The 13393-nt window shown below is 41.8% G+C and overlaps 1 protein-coding gene across 1 annotated transcript; it reads left to right on the forward strand.

The window, feature by feature from the left end:
* The first annotated feature begins 700 nt into the window (after positions 1-700).
* On the forward strand, positions 701-11888 carry eya3 (EYA transcriptional coactivator and phosphatase 3). Its single transcript, XM_018699887.2, is given in 20 exon segments — positions 701-815; positions 4809-4913; positions 6265-6314; positions 6434-6528; positions 6609-6686; positions 6779-6833; positions 7564-7673; positions 7906-8043; positions 8198-8283; positions 8828-9005; positions 9156-9325; positions 9456-9539; positions 9622-9711; positions 10038-10096; positions 10190-10350; positions 10918-11032; positions 11254-11375; positions 11481-11581; positions 11667-11708; positions 11710-11888. Coding segments are annotated over 19 exon segments (1830 nt in total). The 5' UTR covers positions 701-815; positions 4809-4856; the 3' UTR covers positions 11749-11888.
* Positions 11889-13393: the final 1505 nt, after the last annotated feature.

Raw genomic sequence — 13393 nt, forward strand, 5'->3', positions numbered from 1 at the left:
ATATTTTGATAATTGATTAATCAATTATATATAAAAATGTCAATAATTCACTGCTGCCAGCTTCTCAAATTAATGTGAATATTTGCTCTTTTAGTCCTCTAGCAATTTTAGGAAATAGTGATGTACATTTTTAATATTAGAGATTAACTGCTCAAGTAGATAATATGGATAAGCATTAGTTACAGGTCTAAGTTAATGAATTCATTTTTTGTTGACCAAGTAACTTATTGATCAATCAGTGTCTCGGACATATGTATTTTATAGCCCTCAAGTATGAATAGAACCCATGCGTTTTGTGGGGTCTGTGCTATTGTTTTTTTTTTCTTGTCTATCATTTTTCTTCATTAAAATCAATGTATTTCCATTGAACAACTGAACAACAAACAAAAATTATGTTAACAGTGTTTTTCAACGGTTAAAAAATGGCAAATTACCCTAAATTTAACCGTTTAACTTAAACTCAGCTAGCTTAAAATTAGCCAAAGTACTATTTTCTTCTAATTTTCTACGGGTTATTTGGCGTTAACGTGAGCTTAATAGATGTAACACATTGCTCACAACAAAGCTGACATTTAACAAGAGGGTTCATCTGTTCAAATAGCAAATGTTTGCAGTTTTCTCTCTCACCTGTGCTGCCACACCTGTCGCCTCCCGTCGCGCCACAGAAAAGAGTCTTAAGAATGTTGCACATGCGCACTACATCTTGTAACAAAGCTTCCTGCCAAATAGTGCTCCCTAACAACAGACAAAGCTTGACACTGTGGATTCAGCAGAAGACGCTTAAATAAAAGCGTTTCTCATTCACTCCTTCAATGGTAAGACTGATGTTGATCATTTTTGTCTGTCGGGAGTGTTTGTTTTGCGGTGAGCTCTGCGGTTTGGTGCAGCGGGAGTGAGATGCTCTCACATGCTGCCATTTCTGCGCCCACTCCAATGGCTGTGGGTCATGACTAATCTCTGGAGCAGAAAACTTTCATGGCCGGGCCAAACTAAGTGCAGCTGGTTATTCAGCCGGTTATTCAGCCAACATTACACCCAGAGTAGTGAGACAGCATGCATGCAGAATTGACATCGGTTGGCCCGGTTTTGTCCACGAGAACTGCTAGCAAAACGTGTAATATCATCTATCACCGAGAAGCTAACGATCGTGTCAGAAAGCTTGCTCGGCGGTGTCTAAATGCTGGGTCGATCGCATTATTAGTGTCTGTTGTAGTTGCTCATATTATTCATTACTCAGTTAGCGTTAAGTGTCCACATCTAACTTCGCGTGCTGACCTTGAAAACTGCGTTTCTGTGTTCAGAAGAACTGTAGCTACTGTGGCTACTAAATAGCCTGATGTCAGACTTCACCTTCACAGCAAACTGTCCTCGGCTTGGTTATTTGCTGGAGGACAAACAACACTGAAGACATGAGTATCGGCTCAGACAGAAGTGTTGGGAGCATTTTGTGGCCATCAGTCGCTGAGCCGGTGTTTCAGTTTGACTGGTGATATTTGTTTACGTTTTCGCTTGCTTTGCTCCAGATGTTGCTAACATGTTGTCGGTCGCAGAATCGTCATTTTCAGGAAGAGGAGCCTACCGTGTGCTTGTTTAGTGCAACGAGATATTGAAGACCTCGCCGAAAAAGACATATACATCACCAGATAAAATGCATATCCGTTTCAACATCACCTGCAGTCAACGACCCGAAACATGCTGCACAATAAATAAATTTAAAAAAATGTTTAGCGAGTCCCACGACGGGATTCGAAACGATTAAACTTCAGCGACATATAAACCACAACCAGAGGCCTGTATTACGAAGCAAGGTAACTGGCTTATCGGGGTAACTTCAGGAGTAACTTAGTGACGTCAGGTGTAACTTCCCGGTTAACCTGTACTACGAAAGGTGGATAGGTTTTACCCGGGATCTCCTGCCATGGTAATTTACGCTGCATCTCTAAACTGCTCCGAGCAGTTTATATTCGTGGTTAATTCGGTGTTACCGGTCTTACTTCTACCTAAGTACCGCCCCACAGGTGAGACAACCAATCGACGACTGAGAGAGGCTGCCAAAAAAGACAGGGAGACTTGACACATGTTCTCTGAACATGTGGGTTCTTAAGCTTTATGATGATTTTTCGGATACTTTGATTACAGACAACACGTGGGTCACGTCTGAGAATGAGCTGTTACTGTTAATGATGTTCTGCCTGGAACACTCAGGCTGTATATGAATGTAAAGCTGTTATGTTCAGTATGAACTTCATGTTACCAGTATCTCAGCTCAGTGAAACATTCTATAAAGTGCTACACATTCATATTTCCATCATTAATGCTGCATGTTTTGGTATGTAGTCTACAATTCCAACAGCCTGTCGCATTATATTGTCTTCAGGACAATAATGCAATTAAAGATTATTCAAATCAATAATATGCAACACTAATGATGCTAAATTCTGCTGCTTGACTGTGAGAAAAAAAATGACAAATTAAAATAACTGAAATTGAAAATGGAAAATGCGGAGCATAAAAAACATTTATTAGTCCACATATCTCTACCATCCACTACACCCTCCCTTTTGTGTGTGTGTGTATGTGTGTGTGGGTGGGGGGGGGGTAAACAGGCTAGCACTTGCACCACTGTAAAATGATAAACCAGCCTGGTTCCTTGTTGAGCTTAATGGGCTGTGTCCATTCTCACAGGACTGATCCCTTAGTCATTTAAGGGAACATGCACCACCTCCTCCTTTAAAATCACGTCTGCCAACTTTAGCAAGAAAGAAGCTGAGGATAGTGTTCCAGACAGAACATCATTAACAGTAACAGCTCATTTTCAGACATGTGACCCACGTGTTTTCTGTAATCCAAGTATCCGAAAGATCATCATATATGTTACACGTCATTACATCTCACATTACAGATTAAGAACCCACATGTTCAGATAACATGTGACATGTCTCCCTGTCTTTGTTGGCAGCCGCGGTTTTACATTTTGTCATTAGAGTCTCTTTAAATTCCTCGTAAACTGACAGAATTAACGTGCGCTCTTCATCTGAGAGATACGGTGCACGCCCGTTTTATGCACATGCACTAACTCTGATAAAGTTAACACCGAGTCAATTTAGAGACATCTTAACCACCATCGTACTGTTTAACGCAGATCGAGGCAGTCAAAGCAGGTGTAGAATATTTCAGCATTTATCTACTGGTGCTGAAAATCAGCAGCTTTTCATAAACCCATAGTTTTGTCTGTGTTCCTTATAAATCAGTAACAAATTACATACATACATTCTTTCCAGGAAACATTTAGGTAATTTCACAACCTGTATAATTAAACATGTCTGACCTCTTTTGTCAAATAAGTGAGGGTCTGTTTTATCCCTATAGCCTTAATACTCCACAGCAAACACGTGAAGCAGAAACTCCCACAGGATCCTGTATCAGGGTGCTGCTGTTCCTCAGGTGGCATGTTTTAGGCCATGTGTTCTTCTGATAGCGGCGTAGGAGATATGACTGTGAGCGGCTTGGTTACTAATGGCAACAGCTGGTGATGGGACGGCGGCTCTGATGAATTAAAGTCTGTAAAAGTAGTTTGGGTGGTTTTCCACCCAGTTTGGCAACTTTTTCTATACCTGGGCAGGTACAAGATGATTTTAGTTGGTTGTTGTTGCTTTTTGCATCATCAGGGTGGTTCCTACTGAGAAAAAATTACTTTGTTAGCTGAAAGGACAGGTGCAGGTGTTATAAAACAACAGGAAGTTAATTATTGTAGTTTGAGCCACTTATTACTAGATCTACAGTTCCATCCTGCTTAGAAACTATAGAAATAGATGCTCCTTATACCCGCTGAACTTGCCTGAGGTTTTCTTGAGTATCGTAGTAATTCAGTGATGGTGGTCAGCGCAAACAATGGTACATAGCAAACAGGAGCTGCTAAAAGCATATTTGGCCACTTATTTTCCAAATGTAAACAAGCACAGGCCAAAAAAACAGGGCTCACATTGTGTCCCGCAGTGTAACCCACTGAATCCATGGCCGCATTGTGCTCTACTTTAAGTGAAGATGATTTGGGGTCAGTGCAGCTGGAAAAGTATAAATTATCCTTTTTAACTTAAGGGTTGTGGACCTTGTAGGTAATTATAGTTATAGAGGTTGTGGTTGAAATATCTAAAATATAAGTGTCATCAGTAATTCACCCATTGGCCTTATTTTCCTTCAAATGTAGTACGTTGTTGAGTTCACTCACATAAATGCTGCATAAGCCGACATATGCTTTGATGATTCAGAACGTGCAGCACCAACAACTGCCAGACACATTTGAATTTGCTGTCTGACCTAGATAGATGTGCCATCTCTCCACCCCGAGGGGGAAAGGCCAGTTGAGTGAGCAGTGGACAAAATGAGGTTAGATCTTATCTGCCCTAGCACATCTGTTGATATGACAGCTTGCACCTAAGCACCTAATGCTTCTGGAGAATATGTTTTCATTGAACTTGGGGTAGGTCACATGTAAGGTGGCACGTGTCCTTAATCCCTCCGTAAACCCAAGCATGGGGGAGACTCTGGGCAACATCAGCACCAAATGTACCTCACCTGCAGGTCTCATGTGGGAGATTAGATCAAGGTGCCCCATTTTGATTGTTGCACCATCTCCCTGCTGATTGCCCCCTAGATAATGGGTGGGTGGGAAGGTGCATCAATGAGCATTTATGGGACAAGGGGAGGGGAGAATCACGCATCGGGAAACTACATAAGGCATTAAACTGTCCTGTCCGTTTATTCTGTGCCTTTTGTGTTTTTTTGCTCCTGTGGTTTGTGTGAAGCAGGGTCCGGACAGGCTCTCCAGGTGCAGAGAGTAGGCTGAGCGTGCAGACATGTCGGGTTGCTCTGCTGCAGAGATGGACGACTCACAGGACCTGCCTGAGCTGCCAGTGAGTCCACACAAAAGGATGCCTAACACATGTCATATTCAGCATATAGTTTTAGGCTTTGAGCAAACTGTAGTTAAAAATTTGTTAAGTTTTTAGCCACCTAAAGTTGGTACTAGATTCTAGTCAAGATGGATTTAAATTATCTGATGTTCACTTTTACTGCTGAAAAGAACAGATTAAAAGTAAATCAACAGTTTTGACATTCATTTATCAAGTGAAATGCAGTTAATGTCTCTCAAATGTTAGAATTTTTCATTTGTCTCTTTTGCATATGATTATAAATTGAAAAACCTCAGCCTAAAATTACCTTGTTATTGGTTCTTGTAATTAGTGAAATGCATTTGTCACATTTTATAGACTAAACAAGTTATTAAACAATAGATATATATATAATCTTTAAGTTAGTATTGATTGTTTACTTTTTTAAACTCTTTAATTTGAAATTAGAGAAATAAAGGTGCAAAAAAGACATTTCATAGTGATTTTATTGCACAACAAATTGTGCAAACCTCTCTGTGTTCAGCCTTTTCACAGCACATTATACAGTATGTATTGTAGTGTTCTGATACTGTGTGAATCCACAATATTTTACTGATGTATTATTTATTTTTAATACTGTAGAGCAAATACGCTCTGTGCTTCATCGCAGAATCCATAAAATACATCATGGAAAGAACACATGGGACCTGTGTTTGAAGTAGTGTCTAAACCATCTCTGTATTTAGTTTCCTGTCAGTGTTTATGACTTCTTCTCTTTGCACTTAATTTTTTGATAATGTTAAAGTCAAGTCAAAGTTTATTATAGGACAGTATCACAAAGTACGACTCTCAAAAGGCTGTGCATGAATTAAAACCATTTTCAACAACTTAAGCAAAATAAATAAAAAGTGAGAGAAACTATAAACAGTGTATTTAAAAATAAAAAGTGAGGTAGAATACAGCAAAATAAAATATGCAGATAAAACTCTACACACGAGAAAACAGACAAAGAAACATTGTAATACATTTATTTATGTAACCATGCACATGTAACACTGAATATAAGGTGGAGAACAGTAGTTTAGTATTTTGTGCAGACTAAATGAGGTCGAAAGCTGATGCAAATTGATGTTTCAAGTTTACGTTTGAATGAGTCAACCACGCTCACTTCTCGTATTTGGATGATGACGATTCCGGAGAAGAGGAGGCTTTGTGCCACTTTGAATAATTATTTGTTATTTTATTTTCATCTGGCTGTACTGGTAACAGTATTGATGGAAAAAAGATGCTTGTCACAGCCCTGAAGCAGCAGAGAAAATAGATTAGAATTGATGTTGAAAACCTTTTCTATAAATTTGTTTTGTGTGTGTAGGCAAAGAAAGCCAAGCTTGAGATAGATGGTGGACTGGAGAAAGAGCCAAGGTTGGTCATTTATTTTTGATTTATTTCTGATCTTTGTGTGATAGACAAGAGTAAATCTTGAGTTTGAATTATGCTTTTTTTATTATAAGTTTTTAGATTAACTGACTCTGCTTTTTTAGTAACCTGGGTGATGATGGGAGTCCAGCTGCTGTTTTAGGTCCGTCAGAGCAGGAAAACTCTTATTCTGCCCTGTCCACTGCCCAGCTTGATCCAGGTAAGTAGGAAATATGGAAAAGGGCTGACAGCACTCAGAAATGTTCCTGGGAAATCTCAACAATTTGTCTTTGATCACAGGTGATCAGGAGCAGTCTGACAGAGGGGCAGCAGCACCTCAAGCATGCGGCGACTCGATGAACTCGTATGCTCATTCTGGTACGAACAGAAACACAGTCTCAATAAAGCAAAGAAAACGAGAAAGCTGCTGGCCTGTTAAACTGAAGCCATGTTGTCTTCTTCTTTTACAGCCACAGATGCAACAGCCACATCTGAATACACCCAACAGGTTTATCAAGGAAGCAAGTGAGTACACTGCACATCACAGATGTGAATCTCTCATCATTGATCACCCTCTCATGTTATACAGGTACAGAGCTGCAGTCTTAAACAGAAATGACACGTTTCACTTTAAAAGTTGAGACCACGCTCGGCGCTGTGGTGCGAATGAAATTTAAAACTGCTCATTTTGGAAACTCAGCATTTCAATTTTAATCCTGTGCCATTTATTTTTCTGGGATTTCATCCAGTTATAAAGTAACAAAAGAGCAGTCAACATCTAATCCAAGCCCAGAAAATATTGGAAATGATCTGCCTTTTTCTCCAGCATTGTTGTGTTTATAAGCAAATATGTATAAATATCATTTTTAGGGTCACAAATCTTTGTATCATATTATGTTTTTATAACGGACGTCTGGGTTTTAGTCAGTATGTTATTCCAGTCTGCCTGGAGGTGCTGCTGTAGCTTGGAGCAACTGTTTTTGATTCTTTTTTTTCAACCATCCATCATGAATCTGACCATGTTCAATGGGAATAATTTAAATCGGTATCTTTAAAACTTACCTCAGCAGGTATAAATGTATGAGTAAAGCTAATTTAATTGAGGTAAATTGGATTAAAGACTCCTTACCAATATCAAAAATCATAGTCTGCAGCCCTAACACCCAAGAAGTGGAAGTCTTTGCTTTTTGCATTTGCAGCTATGCCTTATTTGATGCAAATACCCATTCTCTCGCTCTCTCTCTTTCCATCTCAGCCCAGCAGTGACGTCGTACACCAGCCAGGTGGCCTTTCCTCCTCTGGCCCAGTCCACTGTGTACTCCACCTTCCCTCAGACAGGCCAGACCTACGGCCTCCCGCCCTTTGGTTAGTCCCCCTCCTTACTCTGACGGCCTATTTTAACACTGTCCGCTCACTAAAACCCAGCATCACTCTTTATGTTGCTTCAGAGGCCTTACTGTGCTTTGGCGCTGTGGAACCAGTTTGCTTTTGATCTTTGCTTAAACACACAAAGGACCCGGTTTCTTAACTTTGCCACGACCCACTCCTCTCGCAGCCTCTTACATTTTCTGCTTCCATTGCTCTCTTTCATCTTCAGGTGCTATGTGGCCAGGCATAAAAACAGAGACAGGGCTGCCTGAGGCGCCCTCTGGTGGCCAGCCTGGGTTTCTCAGCTTCAGCACCACATATACCTCAACCCAGCCAGGCCAGCTGCACTACTCATACCCCAGCCAAGGCAAGCTGCAGACTCACTCTGTCTCACAAGATAACGCTGCCACACTCTCTGCAAAACATGAGACGCACTCAGAAGCAGCTTTGTTTTCCTCTCTTGTGTCGAAATCTTTTTTTCCCCTCTAACATTGTTTTACACGAGTTCTTTGTGTCTTCAGGCTCAAGCTTCACAACATCTAGCGTGTACTCCAACATCCCGTCAGCTACAGCCACCACTACAGCCTCCACCGCAGTGGCCCACCAGGTGAGGAGTACATTAGTGTGAAGAAATCAAGAACAAAACTCAGGTGCTCTGCTCACTATGCTCACTCTGCTCACTTTGACACTATGTGTCAAAGCAAACTCCAGATGAATGTCAGGTTTCACCTGTCAGTGGCTGATCGGTGTACAGTGTCACCAGAATTAGCAGAACAAATGAAACCACAAAGTGTATTTTATCTTTGTCGAAAGACCAAAAGAAAATCAGCACTCAGAATTCTGCTTATTAGTTTAAAACATGCAGACAAGTAGTTTGAATATCTGGCAGGAGAGTGCTACACATCCTGGCAGATGCACAAACTGTAAGTGGTAAGCTGATAAAGCGACTTCAAAATGTGTAGAGGACTCTTTAAGGAGCAGTACGAGCCTAGACATCACACAGGAGGTGAATCCAGGGCTCCTCGTGCCCTGAGGTTGAGTGAAGTTTCCTTTTCTGTGCTCGTTGCTGTTCTGGTGAATATCTTGTTAAGTTGTGGGCGGAGAGCATCACACTCTTGTTTGTTTTTCTTCCTCTTTTGAAATTCCTCCAGGAATTTAGTAGCTACAACTCTCTGGGCCAGAGTCAGTTCTCTCAGTACTACGCTCTGCCTCCCAGCTATGTGCCCGCTGGGCTGGCCAGCAGCGACGAGCAGGGCGCCGGCGTGGGCGTGGCTGGATATTCAGCTGTGAAGTCAGAGGAGGCCACCTCAGCTGGACTGCCTCCCAGAGGTGATTTCACTGGATGTTTGGCCTTAGATTATTGATAACGAGGTTGTAGTAGTAGGCTGGAGCTGTAGTAATCCCTGCACATGAGTGACAGATAACAGAGGCATGTAATAAGATCTAACACCAGACACTTGTTCTCTGTCTTGTACTAAGATGCGTCTCCACCAGAGAACCTCCCAGCAGGCGCAGCTCTGCCCCCCAGTGTCGCTCTCCCTGCCGGAGCCAGAGAGCAGGACGAGGTCGGACGCAGGAACTCAGTCGGGAAAGCCAAAGGGAAGGCCAAGAAGTCTGATAACCCCCCCCCTGCTGACAGTGACCTGGAGGTAAACATGGTCGACTTGTGAGGGTGTTAATTTAACTCCACCTGAGCTGCTTTCATTAAAAGTCTAGAGCAAATTGGCATTAAAACAGAGGAGAAACTGAATCATAATAATTTTTCGCTTCTGTTTTTAGCGTATTTTTCTCTGGGATCTGGATGAGACCATCATCATATTCCACTCACTGCTCACTGGCTCCTACGCTCAGAAGTTTGGCAAGGTTTGTTTCTCGAGATAAGGAAAAAAGTTTGACTATTCAACAATAAAGTGTGACAATTTTAAAGCGTTAACTCTTCATACAGGACCCGGCGACGGTGCTGAACCTGGGCTTACAGATGGAGGAGCTGATATTTGAACTGGCAGACACTCACCTTTTCTTCAATGACCTGGAGGTACAGTGAGATGTATATTCAGACTGGTGCAGCCATGACTATTCATGATTGATTTGTATTTTGATAACGATTAATTTCCTATTTCCTGATCTGAGTTCTGGAGAACCAGCTGTCATTTAAAACCAGTACAACTACATTCAGAGAAATAAAAAAACAAACTCTCGCTCACCTTTTTCTCTGCACTGTGACTTTTACATTTTACATTCAGCTGATTTCTACTTTTGATAACCAGTTATTTCAGTTCTGTTACTGCTGCTATATGAACCATCTATACACTTGGGTCTCTGCCTATTTACATATGCCCATGTCTTTTTGTTTTCTTTAAGGAATGTGATCAAGTCCATGTTGAGGACGTGGCCTCTGACGACAACGGACAGGACCTGAGGTGTGTTTATTTGCAGCACTGTACACATTGGCTTTCAGCATCACAACTTTTCTCTCAGTTCTTCAAGCTAATTCATTTCTCCCCCCTCTTCAGTAATTACAACTTCATGGCGGACGGCTTCAATGGCCCCAGTGGTGGAGGGGCAGCAGGAGCCACCACAGGAGTCCAGGGAGGGGTGGAGTGGATGCGTAAGCTGGCCTTCCGCTACCGCCGGCTAAAAGAGATCTACAACAGCTACAAAGGAAATGTTGGAAGTGAGTTTGTGTCCAGGATAATTTCATCCTCTCTATTTCCTATTGGAACTTCTATTTGCAGTTTAGTAGAAGATCAAAATCCCAGCTTGTTACCCGAAAGCTATCTTTAACATTACTGGTTTTTATGACCGTTTAGTGTAAAAACAGAGACAGCAGGTCAGTAGACTCTGTCCAGAGGCTTCTGCTCTTTTCTGTGTCATGCTTTGAAAGGCCTGTTTTTGGTGTTTATTTAGTTCCAATGTCCAAAAGGCAGAAGGAAGTAAACACAAGGTTAGATCTGGATTTAAAATGTAACCTATTTTTCAGGCTGTGTTGAGGTAATGATTCATCTCAGAGGCAAAAATAAACCCAAATGACTGTGTCTGTGTTTGTGTCCTGTCATTTGCCTTTTTAACTAAACACTATAAAGCCTTTCAGAAGGTGCATCATTTCACACATTTGGAAACAGTAAAATGTTGTTCCTGTTTTACTCGTGGTGGTGTCTAAACCCTGTAGTATAGAGGACCTGTGTACTTGCTGCATATGAAAGACAAAGCTGCTACATAAATGCATGTTGTCGTCTTCCAGGCCTGTTGAGTCCCATGAAGAGGGAACTGCTTCTACGGCTTCAGTCTGAGATCGAGAACGTTACAGACGCCTGGCTCAGCACAGCGCTCAAGTCCCTGCTGCTCATCCAGTCCAGGTCAGAGCGAACTTTAGTAATTCTTACAAATCACGCAGAAGACTCTGAGATGATAAATCAGCTGCACTGGATCAGAAAACTTGCCTAGGCCAACTTTTTTCCTCTCAGAGAACTGATCAGGAGTCGTTAAGGAGAATCAATAATGGCATCAGTATCAAAAGTTTTGTTTTCTTATTTAAGCCTTTTTTTGTGTGTGTGTGTGTCATACCATGTTTTAACAGGGGGAAGTGTATGAACGTGTTGGTCACCACCACTCAGCTTGTTCCAGCTCTGGCCAAAGTGCTGCTCTACGGCCTGGGAGACGTCTTCCCCATCGAGAACATCTACAGCGCAACCAAAATAGGTGCAGATAATAACAATATAATACAGGCTTAGTGCTGTTAATTATTGTGACAGAGGATTAATGTGATGTTATGGTCATTTTAAGATGTTATCTCTTCTCTCTCAGGGAAAGAGAGCTGCTTTGAGAGGATCATCTCTCGCTTTGGGAAGAAAGTTACTTATGTGGTGATCGGTGACGGTCGAGATGAGGAGTTTGCAGCAAAACAGGTAAAGTCTTCGTCCAGTCTGTTACTGGTCCTTAAAATCATCACATAATGCTTATGTTTTAACAAATATTTGTCTCTCTGTGTAGCACAATATGCCTTTCTGGCGGATCTCCACTCACGGCGACCTTCGTGTCCCTGCACCAAGCGCTGGAGCTGGATTTCTTGTAAAAGGAGAGGCGGCGTCGAATGTCGCACACCTAAAAGGGAAAAAAAACGTAGTTGTCATGGTCGTCGTCCTGTTGGCTCATGGAGTGACACTGTGTGTGTGTGTGTGTGTGTGTGTGTGGGGAGGGGGTAATCCTCCACAACCCCTAACAATACACACTCGCATATTAGACAACACCTTATCTGCTCTCACTGACGACTTAATGACTCGCTGTGTGATGATGTGTGATGGTAGATGTACTGAGGGCAGGACTTTGGGTCGGAGCTGACTGTGAGAAACGGACTTGTGGAGGCAGCGGTCGCCTGAATTAAAGGTTCCTCACGCACAGCACTCCCTCCTCTACGGCAGCTAACCTCACCACGGCTGAAACTGGCACTGATTTGGACACAGAAGGGAAGACATACATTTTTTTTCTCCTCCTCCTCTGTCTTTGGCTTCTATCTTGTTTCCTTTTAAGTATCCAAAACACTCTCCTTCTATTTTTATATTTCTTTCTGAATATGAACAACCAAAGGGCCATTGTTCTTTATCTGCGTTCTCTTTTCGGGTTGTTGTAGCTTTTTATTTAGACTCTGTATAATTGAAAGAAAAATCAGAGCACATGTTAAAAACTCTTTCTGGATTGTTTTGCACTCATTCAAAAACTTGAAAGCATCATTTTTGCTGTCTCGTTTGCAAATCACCTCGTTGCTAACAGTAGTCAAGTATAAAATTATCCCGTTTGTTTTTGATTTGAACACAAGGTACTAGATGGGATCTTAAAAAAAAAAAAAAGAAGAAAAAGGGGTAACTCAATCATGACATCCCTCTCCCCTCCTGACCAAACCACACCATCAGCTGCCCTGACCTCTTCACTGTGTTCACTGTGTGGGCCGTACAGTGTGTGTGTGTGTAATCTGTGGTCGGTAAGCATGTGCTGATAATCACAGGCTTCTGTCAAACACGTGCTACTGTACAAACCTGAACTGGCCTTCCTGTAATACACCATCATATGGAAGGAAGGGGTGCGCTAAACGTAGACTGATTCAGCGCTGACTGGGGAGTTTTATTTCACCCTGGCTGATGAAATGAAAACCTTAGATGTGTCCCAAATCCATGTTCTACACATTAAGCTGATAGCTTATAGCTACTGGTTTGGCAGTTAGATTTAACACTTTTGTTTTCCACCATCGTTCTGGAGCTCTTTCACCACCTGAGCGGCAGCAGCTTCTGATTCCAGCAGTTTAAGAGTGGGACTGACAGAAACTTCATTCTCCCTGTTATAAATCAGTGAACCATCAGAATGACTTTGTAGCTGTTATTTTAAGGTAGAAGAGTTGCATAATGTTCCTTTAACTTTTCCCAGCTGTGAGCAGCTTTTCGTGCAGTAGATATTATGGGAGGCTGGTGTCCATCAGCACTCTTCAAAAATCATAATATTATCAGTACATTTTAATATGTAGTACAGGATTTGGGACAACTCTCCAAATTAGTTTTCCTTTTTACTGGTCGATAAAATCTCCTCCTCCTTAAACCACAAACAATTCAAAAAGCAGTTGACTGCTTGAAAAATCCTTAAAACAGTCTCAGCTCATGACGTTATGGTTTTCACAGGACAACAACAGTCATCAGTGATATTTCTATGTTGACACCGCCTCAGAGCACAGT

This window comes from Lates calcarifer, linkage group LG3 (genome assembly GCF_001640805.2).
Source record: "Lates calcarifer isolate ASB-BC8 linkage group LG3, TLL_Latcal_v3, whole genome shotgun sequence".
Taxonomy (NCBI): Eukaryota; Metazoa; Chordata; class Actinopteri; family Centropomidae; genus Lates; species Lates calcarifer.